General features: G+C 36.3%; 1 protein-coding gene across 3 annotated transcripts; it reads left to right on the top strand.

Moving 5' to 3' along the window:
- The first annotated feature begins 1,992 nt into the window (after window positions 1–1,992).
- On the top strand, window positions 1,993–12,362 carry LOC138325949 (3'-5' exoribonuclease HELZ2-like). 3 transcript variants are annotated; one of them, XR_011208843.1, is made up of 9 exons: window positions 1,993–2,456; window positions 2,628–2,713; window positions 3,045–3,182; window positions 3,606–3,743; window positions 6,956–7,587; window positions 7,867–8,088; window positions 8,256–8,412; window positions 8,686–8,808; window positions 9,220–9,355. XR_011208843.1 is itself a non-coding variant. In XM_069271967.1 (9 exons), the coding sequence occupies exons 1-9, from the start codon at window positions 1,993–1,995 to the stop codon at window positions 9,810–9,812; spliced, it is 2,193 nt and encodes a 730-aa protein (XP_069128068.1). In that variant the 3' UTR covers window positions 9,813–12,362. The 3 variants fall into 3 exon arrangements, 1 of the variants encoding a protein (XP_069128068.1); XR_011208844.1 differs by having other exon boundaries at window positions 8,689–8,808; XM_069271967.1 differs by lacking the exon at window positions 8,686–8,808 and adding an exon at window positions 9,625–12,362 and having other exon boundaries at window positions 9,220–9,387.
- The last annotated feature ends 745 nt before the right edge of the window (window positions 12,363–13,107 follow it).

Here is a 13,107-nt window from a genome sequence, read left to right on the forward strand (position 1 = left end):
TGAACCAACACCAATTTTAACGGAAGGCCGGATCGATCTTTCCGAATCCCTGTCTATCTTTACAATTGATCCAAAGAACTCAAAAGATCTCGATGATGCACTGAGTATTAAACAACTTGAAGATGACAATGTTACAGAAGTAGGAATACACATAGCAGATGTTACTAGCTATATCCACAAAGGAAGTCCTATTGATGAGGAAGCAAAAGTAAGGGCGACAACTTTTTACCCTGGACAAAGTAAACAGCCCTATCACATGCTTCCTGAACCACTCAGTCAAAATCTCTGTAGCCTACTTCCAAACAAGAAGAGGCTTGCTCTGTCAGTGTTCCTGTACTTCAGTCAAGATGGAAAGCCTCTCACCAATCGTACACGCATACAGAAAACCGTTGTCAAATCGAGACGACAATTCACTTATCAGGATGTACAGGACATAATTCTTGAGCAAACGGATAAAAATGAGGCTTTTGCCTCCGATATCATTTCCTTGTTTAAGATTGCAAAGGCGTGCCGCTTTAGAAGACTTGGTGACTCAATGCATTCGCTCCCAACTGAGGTGGATTTGTTAAACGAGAGAGAAGGTGATTCCATGTTCGATACACTAGAAGCTCATTTTCTAGTTGAAGAATTTATGATATTGGCAAACATGTCAGCTGCCGCTTGTGTGTGTTCAAGTTTTAGAAATTCTGCGATATTGCGGTGCCAGGATGCTCCATCAGCTGAGAAAGTAAACAGGTGGCTGAACGATTATCCGCGGATTGCAGATATCATTTTGAAACTCCAAAACATCAAGCCAACCCCGCAAAGACAGCTCAAGGTGGCTAACGCACCGAAAGCGAGGTACCGAGTCGTGATCGAACTACAGAAATGGATTTGGTCATGCTTAGAGCAACATGTGAAAAATGATAACTTCAGAGAGGCATGGAAACTTATCGGAAGCGACGAATGTCATCCTGAACAGTCAGTTCCTTGGAATGAATGGATATCTTTTCAAGAACATGCAGAATACAGATGCCTTGGCTCTGTGACCAACCGAAAAGAAAGCTGTCATTTCACACTCAACATCTCCCCATACACTCATTTCACTTCACCAATTCGACGTTATGCAGATATTGTGGTTCACCGCCTCATCCATGCTGCCCTTAACAAAGAAAAAGTTCCCTACACGACAGTGTAGTGGATGACATTTGCTGTCACATCAATGAAGTTTCAAGGAGAGCGAAACAGTTCCAGAAACAATGTAAAGCCTTGTTTTACGGTCATGTTCTACGACACAGTCCTGCGATGTTTAATGGCTTCATAGAAACAGTTTCCGACAAAAGTATTCAGCTTCTAATTCAAGGAATGCATGGTCTTCCACAAGCGTGTCGGGAAGTACCCCTCAACCTCCTTGGTGTTTCAACTAAACCAAAGATTCAAAAGGACGCAGATGACGATAGGCCTTTCGACATTCTAACCTTACGCTGGCAAAAGCGACTTTACTCTCACAGGGGGTATGCCCCATCAACGAGAGGTCTTGAGGAGCTTCGGGTTGATCCACATCAGAGGGCCATTTTTCAGCAATATACACGATGGACCGACATTCTTAAAGCATTGTTTAGTCGAAATTCGGCATCGCTTAGGAGCATTTTCTCTACACATGCTGATTATCAGGAAGGCGATCAGCTGAGGTCATATGTTCCCGCTTGTACATCAACAGTGAAAGACGTTTGCTCAGAAGTCGGAGAAGGAGCGATTACAAAATATTTATGTGAATTCACAATGTCGTTCAATCATGCATAAATTCTCTCAGTGCAAATCGGCGGAGAGCCGCAGAAGGGAGTGCTAGTGCCAACACCACAGATTCTTCATCTAACTGACAACGTCAAGCTTTGCTTACAACATCCAAGTGATCCTGTGAAATACCTGGCAAAGTATGCGACCAGCAAAGCTCATCTACAAAACTATAAATCGAAAGAGGAGTATCTCCAGGTATGGCTGTCGCTGATACGTATGGAAGCTGCAACTATTGCAGGCCATGACGACTCAATCACAGTAAACGATCTTCCTGTGAAGCTGAATGAAAAAGACGGAACCTTTTCCGTGACATTTGACTTCTGCGAAGACAGGAACATCGAGTTTAGCAATATGTCGATGGACTTCCTTTTACACGGAAACGAAGACGACGACAACAGTGATGAAACGAAGTACGTGTCTAGTTCAGACTACCTTTGTCTGAAGTGCTGCTACGATGTAGATGATGTCACATACAAACACATGAAAGGATCACCAGGAGGAAAGAGGATCTGGCTGGCGCACGGACAGGTGGATAAGATCAAGAAAATGAAAAAGAAAGGAAGAATCGAAGTGCACTTCTTACTTCACCCTTCAAGTGCAAGTTTACCGCCACAAATCCTGAACAGCGACAAGAAACCGCATTGCAGTGTAGATATTATGGTCAAACCAGAATCTAACAGGTAAGAAGCTTACTTGCTTTAGTTGAGATCTTTCAGATAAAAATATCGCAAACAAATATCTCATTCAATAATCCTTAAGATGCTTGTTTTACTTCTCAATTCGACCGACTGAATGAGAAATTGTTGATTTTCAAATCTGTTTTGAAAACGTTATCAAACATACACTTTTAGGAGAACAGAAGCTGCGTTACTTTGCTTGGATAAGGCAAACGGTTTGGCACAAGCAGTTGCGTTGGGATACAAGATTCCGCCTCTCGGTTTGTATTGAATCCGATTTAATTTGACCTTATGTGTATATATATGTCTTGATTATCAAACATAGTCCTTACAATGCGATAAGTACTTTAAAAGAGTAAACCATTTTCAGAAATGATAACATATTTTTTATGTCATCACTTCTGAAACTGCTGTTTTATCATTCGTTGTATTACGAATACTTTGTCAAAATTTAAAATCTTTTAGACCGCTAAGGCCCATGGGCCTCTTGTTATTATTAACAATGGTAAAAATCCCTTTGCAATTTGATCCTTTCTACTTAGTGAAATATTGAGTTGAAATTCTTATTAATACATGTGCCCTTATTTGTAGCCAAGAATTATTTGGCGGTAGCCAGGAGGATGGAGGTAGAAGTGGATGTTGTCGGGTTAGCTCGGAACAACCCTAAGCAGTACAAAGCCATACAAAAGGCACTAACCAACAGATTTACTGTCATCCAGGGTCCACCGGGTAGATATAGATTTAAATTCCCATGATGTTCCCGCTATAAAACGGGAGACTGGACATTTAGTGTTAACCAAGTCTGGCCTGTCTTTTCCCGTCCTGTCCGAACGTGTCGCTACACAGAAAATAATATACATGAAATATGACATATTATGTGAAAATGTGGAACACATCTCCAACTTTTTGTTTGAGATCATTTTAGTTTTCTTGGTCTTTATGTCCTAGTTCAATCAAGTGTCCTCTGTTAGCTATTCTTATGTATCAATAATATTGATTTGCATTATTTTGTAGACATGTTTTATATTAAGCTTAAACAATGATTCACGTTAACCGTTGAAGCGGATGCGTTACATTTACTGACTTTAAACGGGAAAGTGAGGATTGACTTACATCAAACTATTTTATATGATAATTTATTAATTATTTCAGGAACTGGGAAAACGTTCACTGGCATCAAACTGTTGTTTCTGTTTACAAAACTGAACAGAGTGTGGCATCAAGAAGGAAATCCATTCAAACAAGTCGTATTTTGTGGCCCATCGAACAAATCTGTTGATCTTGTTGCAAGTAAGCAGTGCAAGTCAATCTAACGATCGATCGTTTTATTCGAGGTGTAGTATATTGTTCATTCAGTAATAACCTTTAGTCTTAACGTTCTATTTAGGTCATGGGTCCCACATGCACCAATGTTATATTCAGGAAATTCTAAGACACCAGGAAACTGTAGTGTCAGCGGTTCGGAAAAAAATAACAATCGAATGTCCTGTATACGCACCCGTTGATGTTTTGTAAACCAAATGATTTTTTAAAAATGTTTTTATTCTATTTTCATCATAATAAACAATACACGACAATACAAAACATTAACTTGCATATCTACACATGCACGCATACCTACAAATAGACATGTGTATATCATACAGAATATAGATCATATTTAACTTAAAAGGTGTAAATTTGAACATTATACTTTCTATAACAATTTAAATAGAGATCGTATTTTTTTCAATAAATTCATTAATATAGGAATTTGTTTGTAAAGAAAGGAATTGCAAAATGTATTACCGCATTGAACTTAAGTTTTATATCCAGTCATCACACACACACCCTCACATATACACTATCAAACTTACATACATATATAAATATTTACAGTCAGTGGTGAATTGATAGTATAAACCCCGTTGATTTCAACCAAAGGCTACTCAACTTTATTTCTCGATAGATTGAGTATGTCACGCGCAATTTGGAGCCGCGCGGATGAATTTATGATGGTCCAAATCAGATACTTGTTTTCAGTATCGAACGTACGTTCGATGAACATGTACATGTATCAAAATAGGTTTGAACACATATTATATGTACGTGTGTAAATACAAATGTAGAAAAGTTACATTGTTTATGTCACTACCTCTTTGAGCAATGCTTCCGTGCGTATGATAAATTTGCACATTCCGATGACGTTGCAATGTTTACATGTTGTGTGTCGGTGAGTGTGTGTTGTTCGCTACAACATGTAGATCTACATCCTATTTGTATTTTTAACATCTTTGGTTGTACGCAAATGGATAAGATATGTCAGGACAACATCAGTCTTTCAGTTGCATAACTTTAACCAAAACGACCTAGCACGATAATGCATTTTTGTTCACCTCGGGGGACAGACAAGTCCTGTACGTTATCTACTGTGAATCGGCGAGAGTAGGCCTTACATACACAATGTACGTTTGGGTGTTTCGAAATATCAATGAAACGGAATCCTTCAATTGTAGTTTTACAATACTTGTTATAGATATCTCTAATATTTACTGAAGTGTTTGAAACAACAATATAAATATAAGCTAACATTGTGAGAGTGGTAAACGTTTACAGTAGTGGGCCTACCTGTGTTTGTACATGTTCATCGAAACGACGTCCGATACATTTGAAAATCTCCAAAATCCGGAAATAATGACATGGAACTATGTAAACATCCGTGTATTCAAGTAATTTCAAACGTGAACTGATTAAGAAGAACTCAAGTGATCACAAAATTGAAGAAACTCTCTGTTTGTCACACCTCCTTGACACAGGCGGTTTGAATCGGACGCCGCGTCACAACTACGTTAAATATCCTGCCACGTTATGAATTGTGTAAGCGTGTGTAATCATACGAAGTAAAAGATTAAAACCAAACGGCTTTGCACCATGGTGTTTTTAACAAAAGATAAATAAAACGATTTATAGTTCCATACCGGGAAACCCCAGATATATGCATCATAAGACGGAACTCATTTTATTTGTATGTTCATTGATAAATTGGCGGGAATTTCCGCCACTTCGAGTGGCTGTTCCAAATGCCTGTCGGAACTAAACGATATAATTCAATTTTAGTCTTATAAATGCCATAAACACTATTACGGGTAAATTTTGAGTTATGAAAATAATAGTTAAGACTGTAAATATAAGGATTAAAGTCTCTTTCTGGTGGTTCTATCGAAGGATAAAGTTGAGTAGGGTATCGATATTTGTTTCATGGACCGCTTCGCGGTCCATTCCAAATATCGATACCCTACTCAACTTTATCCTTCGATAGAACCACCAGAAAGAGACTTTAATCCTTAAATAATACAGTTACATACAAACATGTCTACGCATAAACATACGTACACACGCACATATATATGCATACATATACCTGCGCATAACATATACACATACATGTTTACATGTACACAAAGACACACACACATACGCTCATCCATATGCATACACATACATACAAACGCGAAACAAAAATATTATTACCTGGGGACGGGGGGGTTGCAATCACTCAGTCTGAGACTGAATGATTGCAATTTTGTTTACTAAGTATATAATACAGCATTGTTAAATAACTAGATACTATTTAATATGTAATATATATATATAAGTAACATAATTCATTTTTCATAACTGAAGCCATTTTTCCAATTTACTTTGCAAATCAATGCTATTTCTATACACTTTATGTTTTTGTTTTTTATTGTGATTTTAGTTCCAAGCGTATATGGTTTTTTAAGCTTATTAAGCTGATTTCATTTTCAAAACATTTCATTTTAAATATGTATTGTTTAATGATAAGTAAAATAAGATTGTCTATAATTAAGTCAGCATCACAAAATTTAAATGTTCCTAAACTAAATTCCTGTTTTACCCAATCAACTTCAATATTTATGGCTGTAAGCGCGTGTTTAAATTCTCTCATTAAATTATTGACTTTATCACATCCCCAAAACAGATGTTGTTTCCAGGTGAGATTTACAAAACCTGCAGGATTGGTCTTGTTTTCCCATTTTATGTAAAGAGTTAACCAAATGATAGTATAACAATAATTCTCTTTTGCATTTCTATACATTTTTGTTGTTGTTGTTGTTGTTTTAACTGATTGATAAGAAGTCAAATAATTGATTACTAATAATAGTTTTTTTGTTGGGAAACATTTTTGATTTGTGATCAGTGGGTCATAAGGGTTCAAAAGATATTGGTTCGGAGGTTTGGAGGGTGCATGTGGGACCCTCCTAGCCCGTGACCTAATTGGCGTTTGGTTTAAAAACGTAGAAGGTGCTCATAAATATAACCGCTCATCGACCACACACAGATCTGAATTTTAGATTCAAAGTAACAATAAAAAAAAACGTTTGTATTGATTCAGCTTATTATGTGGTAAACACAGATCTGGGTTAGATTCACAACAATGACAAAAACCCTTCGTATTCTGTCGACTTATTATGTGGTAAACCATCATTGTTATCTTGTAGAGTGGACAAAAAGAAAACTTGGAGAGCTGGCGCCGAGAATGGTCCGAATGTATGGATCGTCTCAAGAGTGTATGGACTATCCTATTCCGGGAAATGTTCAGTCTGCTAAATCGCACAGACCTGACAATCGACCAGACAGGGAACTTCAAGACATCGCATTACATCGTCTAATTCGGCAAGAAGGAAAACCCCATGCTGATGAGATCCTAGTCTTCGACAAGTATTTCCAGTCGTTCAAAAGTTGCTCTTCAATCGGTGATCCCGAGGTAGCCAATGTGTTTAAGCAAAAGCTGAAAGAGTACAAATCTCTTTTGAGCAAAGCAGAGCAAGAAGAACTGCAGCACTATGATGTCATATTCTGTACAACGGCTATGACAACTAACCCCAAGTTCATCCGGGGCACGAAAAACAAAATCTTCCAATGCATCATTGACGAAAGTGGTATGTGCACAGAGCCAGAATGTCTAGCTGCTATCATCACTACCAAGGCAGAACAAGTCGTTCTCATCGGGGATCACAAACAACTGCGGCCCGTCGTCATGTGTCAACACGCCGCAAGGCTTGGCCTGGAGACATCACTCTTCGAGAGGTTTTCGAAACAAGCGATTATTCTAACAACACAATATCGAATGGTATGCAATAAATAGCTGGCTGTATGGTTTCAGTTATAGTCATAGATACCAAAATGTTCTGACGGGATAAAAAATATGTCAAAGCTAAGTTTATGCAACAAAAACATTGTATACTTTGAAAATAACTTTTAAGTTACTTTTTATTATTTTCTTTAAATATACATTCAGGGATCTGTGCAGTCTTTCCAAAATAACTTTTCACATGACTTCCACTCATCCAATATTATCAAGTGACGAAGTAAAGATGAATGTTTAATCGATTTTTATTGGTTTTTTCAGCATCCACAAATATGCGATTTTGTGTCAAAGGAGTTTTGCGAAAACAAACTTGAAACTGCCCCTTCTCGTGCATGGAAGGAAGATAACCCCCTGGAGCTGTGGAAATATCATGGTGTTCCCCACATATTCTGTCACGTAGAGGGAGAAGAGGAATACTTAACTGTGTCGACAGAGGAAGGAAATGAACAGTCATGTAGCAATAAAGAAGAAGTTGAAAAAGTGGTGAGTTGTGTTGTTTTTTGGGGTTTTTTTTATATCGTGTTCTCAATATTTTGCTAGTATTTTATATCCTTGTGGTTCCTGTTTGCAGCATAAGTTTGTATATTTTGTTACCATTCATTTGTTCTCACAATGAGACCATCAATGAAACGTTTATATTTTATTTACAGCTAGCAGTGTTCCACCGTATGGTGAAGACGGAGGGCGTGGACCCCCGCTACATCAACATCATATCGCAGTACAACGCCCAGTGTAACGCTATCACATCGGCACTATTGGACTCTGGTTACATCAACTGTAACGTACATACTGTCGTGGCCAGTCAAGGTAATTAACGGCTTTCATTTAATTCGTCAGCATTACTAGCTATCTGTCGATCAAAACATATTTTACAGGAAGTAATTTAGATTTACATTTTACTCAGGGACAATTCACTCAGGCTAATTATTTTACATAACCAAGAAGCAAAATATGGCATAAATGTATTGTTCTACATTTCTTATGAAACATATAACATAAAATATTGACATATTCCACGTTAATGTTTAGTATTTTGATTGATACCGTTGTAATTACAAATCGTTGATCAATACGATTAAGCAGGTACAATATGTACGCTGTACTCATACCCGAGTCAAAGTCAACCACGTTAAACAAATGAACTACATAACCACTGAGGAGGTGATGAAATGATTTTCGAGGCAAGACAATTCACCTAATAAGGTAAACACAACTACTGTCAGGACGATTTGAGCAGTTCTGCACAAAGGTTGCATTACTCTACGAGCAAGGGACACGGTTCGGCATGAAAATGTTCGACCATAATTTGTAATGGCGGACAGCGAGCGAGTTTGAACATTTCACAAGCATTTCACTACCATGAGCTTTTCTGGTATATCATAGTAAAACCGACTGATATAATTTCTATTATAACTTGTTTTTCCTATATATTGTACAAATTTTCATGTACTCTTAGACCGAATTGTCCCTTTAAGTAATTTTAGTTTTGCATGAAAGAAATCAGCGTAATGCTACAATGCTTAACTATGCCATCTACCATAACAACAACCCTGACATTACTTTATTTGTTATATCTATCTGAATGATAACTGTTTTCGTGTGCTATACATGTAGGTGGAGAATGGGATTACGTCATATTCAGCACCACCCGATCACTTCCGCATTACAAAATTGAGCACAACCCCACCCTGGGCTGGTGTAAACAGAATCTGGGATTCATCACAGACGAACACCAGATAGATGTAGCCCTGTCCAGAGCTCGTAAAGGACTCGTCATCATTGGTAGGCAAAACTTGAACTTATGTCCAAACCGTTACAAGACCTTATCAGGTTAAATCACCTAACACAACAAATACAATGAAGACCGTCATTTTACCTTTGTATTTCAAATGAAACTGTTCAATTCAAACGTCATTTAAACCGACTGATATTGACTCACACGATATTTTAGATCTATTTTAAAATCTGATATGTTTTGTATTTCTGTCAATCCTGAAAGTCAACTTAAACATTTTATAGGAAACCAAAACCTGTTGAAGTGTGACAAAGTATGGAGACGCCTTCTGGATCACTATGAGAGGAGAGGTTGTGTTGTTGACGCAAGTGAATTCCCACCTCGCCGGAAGACTCGCAACAAAAGAAGAGGTGCCCACAGTGCTTCACGGCAGACGTCCGAGGAGTTCTATAACGGCACTGACCTGGGATAAACATCTCCAGGACTGCGTCAGATTTCACAGTAAACATTTCCAGTACTGCGTCAGAGGTCACAGTAAACATCATGTTAGATTTTGTACAGATGCCATATTCTTATGTGGCTATAAGGACAATGAATCTAGGAAACGAAGACTAGTATTTATTGCTGCTCTGCGAGACATTATGTATAATTGTCTGAGCGTAAACAACATACTTCCGGTTATCCATGGAAAAAATGTTTAAACTTTGTGGTGCGCATTCATGTTTTTGCCTTAAAAGTATTTTCTGCTGTGATACAATGAAGGTTTATTATAACACATATTTTCTATATATTAAATTTGTATTTATTTTAGGCTAAACTAAATGCTTGTTATTTAATATTTGTCTTACATCAATTAGTTTTGTTATGCCTTGTGCCATATTTCAACACGATTTTCCACTGTATATGAAGTATATGAACAGGCATATTCCAACAAGTATACAGGCTGGTGACCTATTATCGTGATGTATCAATTGTCGTGATTTTGAATGGCGCGATATGCAAAATGCGATTTTTATACTTTTTGTGTATAGAAAGAAGACACATACCAAAATTATCAACAACATTTTCAAGTTTTAGAGGAAAATTCAATATTTAGATTAAAATGGCGAATTTCAGTAAATCTTACCTCACAAGAATGACATTAGTCAGGGGGAGCATGATATCGGCTTTATTCTAAGATAAATAGTACCGATTTGCATATCGTCTGCTTCCTATGATGTCAGACAACAGCTTAAAAAAACGAAAGTCGGAAGGGAGAGAATTCAGTCTTCCTAACTTGACGCAAAAGAGCGCTGGTCGGGGTCACCTAAGCGCTTTTAGCCAGACGACAAAATACAAAGTAGACCATGGTCACTATGTTGATTTTGTTTGTTATTTCAATGATTAAAGAATCAATCACTATCGAAAATAATTTAGATATCTTTATTATTTATTCAAAATGCCAAGCATTGATGAAGACATGTTAAAATTATTCGTTTTTTGGCAGGACATAGATCGTGAAACGGCGGCCGCTTCATTTCCTCCGTAGTCAGAAACAATATCACTGGTGACAAAAAGACACGTTTTCTCTCTTTTGCATGAATATTTTCACATCAAATATTTTTCTAAACAATTGAGATATTTGTGAATATATTGATATTAGATTTATTTTATTTCATCACACCTAACTATTTTTAATATGTTTTGAAAACAATCACGATAATGGGTACAGTAACTTGACGTGATCACGATATGTTACGGCCTGGTTTTATAAAATTGATTATAAGTCGGTGGAACTGCTATTAAATTGAACTATTGTGAGGTAAAGATTATTTAGATACCTAGAAATCCGACATTAAATACAACGTTTAGAAGAAATTGAGAAAAATCTCCATTTTTCCAGCCATATTATTTCATTATCGTGTATCCACCCAACTTCATAAAATTGATATTTTTTGTTTATATAATTATCGTGTACACATACTTCATGAAATGTATTTTTCATGTTCATAAACTTTTCATGATATTTCCATTGCATTGTAAACAATTTTGATGTCAATTATTTAAATATTTATAAGATAATATGAATGATTACTGTATTGTGGGGTACCATATTTTGACCCAATACGAGTATCTATAATACTATTCATGTTTGTACTTTATCATCCAAAAAGGTATAGTCGCCTTCATTGGATGAATAAATAATATATTTTGTATAATATATATCTAATGTTTAAGAATATAATATGTCGAGATTTTTGTGGGAAAGGTGCTGAAAAAAATACTTAATGCACCATAACATCAAATATTACAGTTCTAGTATTCGTATAGAAATGCTGTGTTGTACGATGTCTCAAGCTTAATCAGGTCTTTAACACTAAAGTGTAGTGCTGAGTAGAACACATTAATTTCAAGGATGTAGCAAAATTTGAAATATTTTACGGCTTTATAGATAGTGTTGCTCATTCAATGTAAACCATTTATTCATTAAATATTAGCTTACAGAATGAATATACTATTTCAGTTTTGTAATGTGTACTCTCCCAATAACATCTTTCGTATTAATGAGGCATACGATAGTCATGGCTATTACAATTTTATATGTAAAAACATCTTATTTTGTTCAAAGAAACCTGCATACAGTTTCTTAAAATGGCAATTCAGTCTAAAAGTACATTAAAATTTGCATATACATCGGAAACAAACCAGCTCTAATGGAAATTAGATCAGTTGGTTTTACTGTGATATGCCAGAAAAGCCCACTGTAATGAAATGTATGTAAAATGTTCAAACTTGCTTGCTATCTGCCATTACACATTGTGGTCGGACGTCTTGTCTGCCGAACCCCTGCCCTTGTGAGTGTAGTAAATATTTTTGTGTCTAGAACTACTCAAATCGCTCTTACAGTAGTGTGTTTACGTTATTAGATGCATGTTCTTGTCTAAATATCATTTCACCAATTCCTCAGTGGTTATGTATTGTATTTGAGTAACGTACATGACTTTGGCTCGGGTATGGGTACAGCATACATGTTATACCTGCTTTTCAATCAAAATACTTAACAAAGTCGTGGGATTTGTCAATATTTCTTGTTATATGTTTCATAAGGAATGTAGAACAATACATTTATGTCACATTTTGCTTTGTGGTTATGTAACAGAATTAGCCTCATTGAATTGTTCCTTTAACTGATATTTCATCATATCTTCTCTTCATTTTAAGCTACACCTTATATAATTATGTGTAACTACAATATCAGCCACATTTTAGCCAGATGTAAAAAATGTGGAAAACTGCCCTTAAAAATGACCTACATGTAGTATCCTTTCAGAATTTAGTGAAAAATATTATTTTCCTATGTGTCCATATTAGTGGTTTACAGGGGCTTATACACACATTGTCAACCGTGATTGACGATTTGGGCAGCTGGTTGAAAGCTATTTTGTTACTCTTTCCATTAAAGTTGTATGGTCTATCACTTTCGCTCTTTTTGTCATATAGTCCAGTAAAGATAGGGTGTTACCCCAAAATAATTGCAACAGAATTTTTTCTTTGTTTTTCATACAGATCTGACTTTGTTTTATACAAGAAAAAAAGTCGCCACAAATAAAAATTTGGGAAAGTGTTTTTCTTGACCCCCAAAAAATCAGAAAAATAAGGATATTTGCATAATTTGCCAACTTTGAAGCCAAATATAAACTTACATGGTTATCATTAGATACTAGAAAATTACTGTATGGCAAGAACGTTATAAGGACAGCACATATTGCCAAAAACATAAGTTGAAA

Source organism: Argopecten irradians, chromosome 6, assembly GCF_041381155.1.
Source record: "Argopecten irradians isolate NY chromosome 6, Ai_NY, whole genome shotgun sequence".
NCBI lineage: Eukaryota > Metazoa > Mollusca > Bivalvia > Pectinida > Pectinidae > Argopecten > Argopecten irradians.

Coding starts and splice junctions, on each gene's coding strand:
- LOC138325949 (XM_069271967.1), top strand. CDS start 1,993: ATGGAAGCTGCAACTATTGCAGGCCATGACGACTCAATCACAGTAAAC. Junction 3,744..6,955: donor ATCTGTTGATCTTGTTGCAA/GTAAGCAGTGCA, acceptor GTTATCTTGTAG/AGTGGACAAAAAGAAAACTT. Junction 9,388..9,624: donor TAAAGGACTCGTCATCATTG/GTAGGCAAAACT, acceptor AACATTTTATAG/GAAACCAAAACCTGTTGAAG.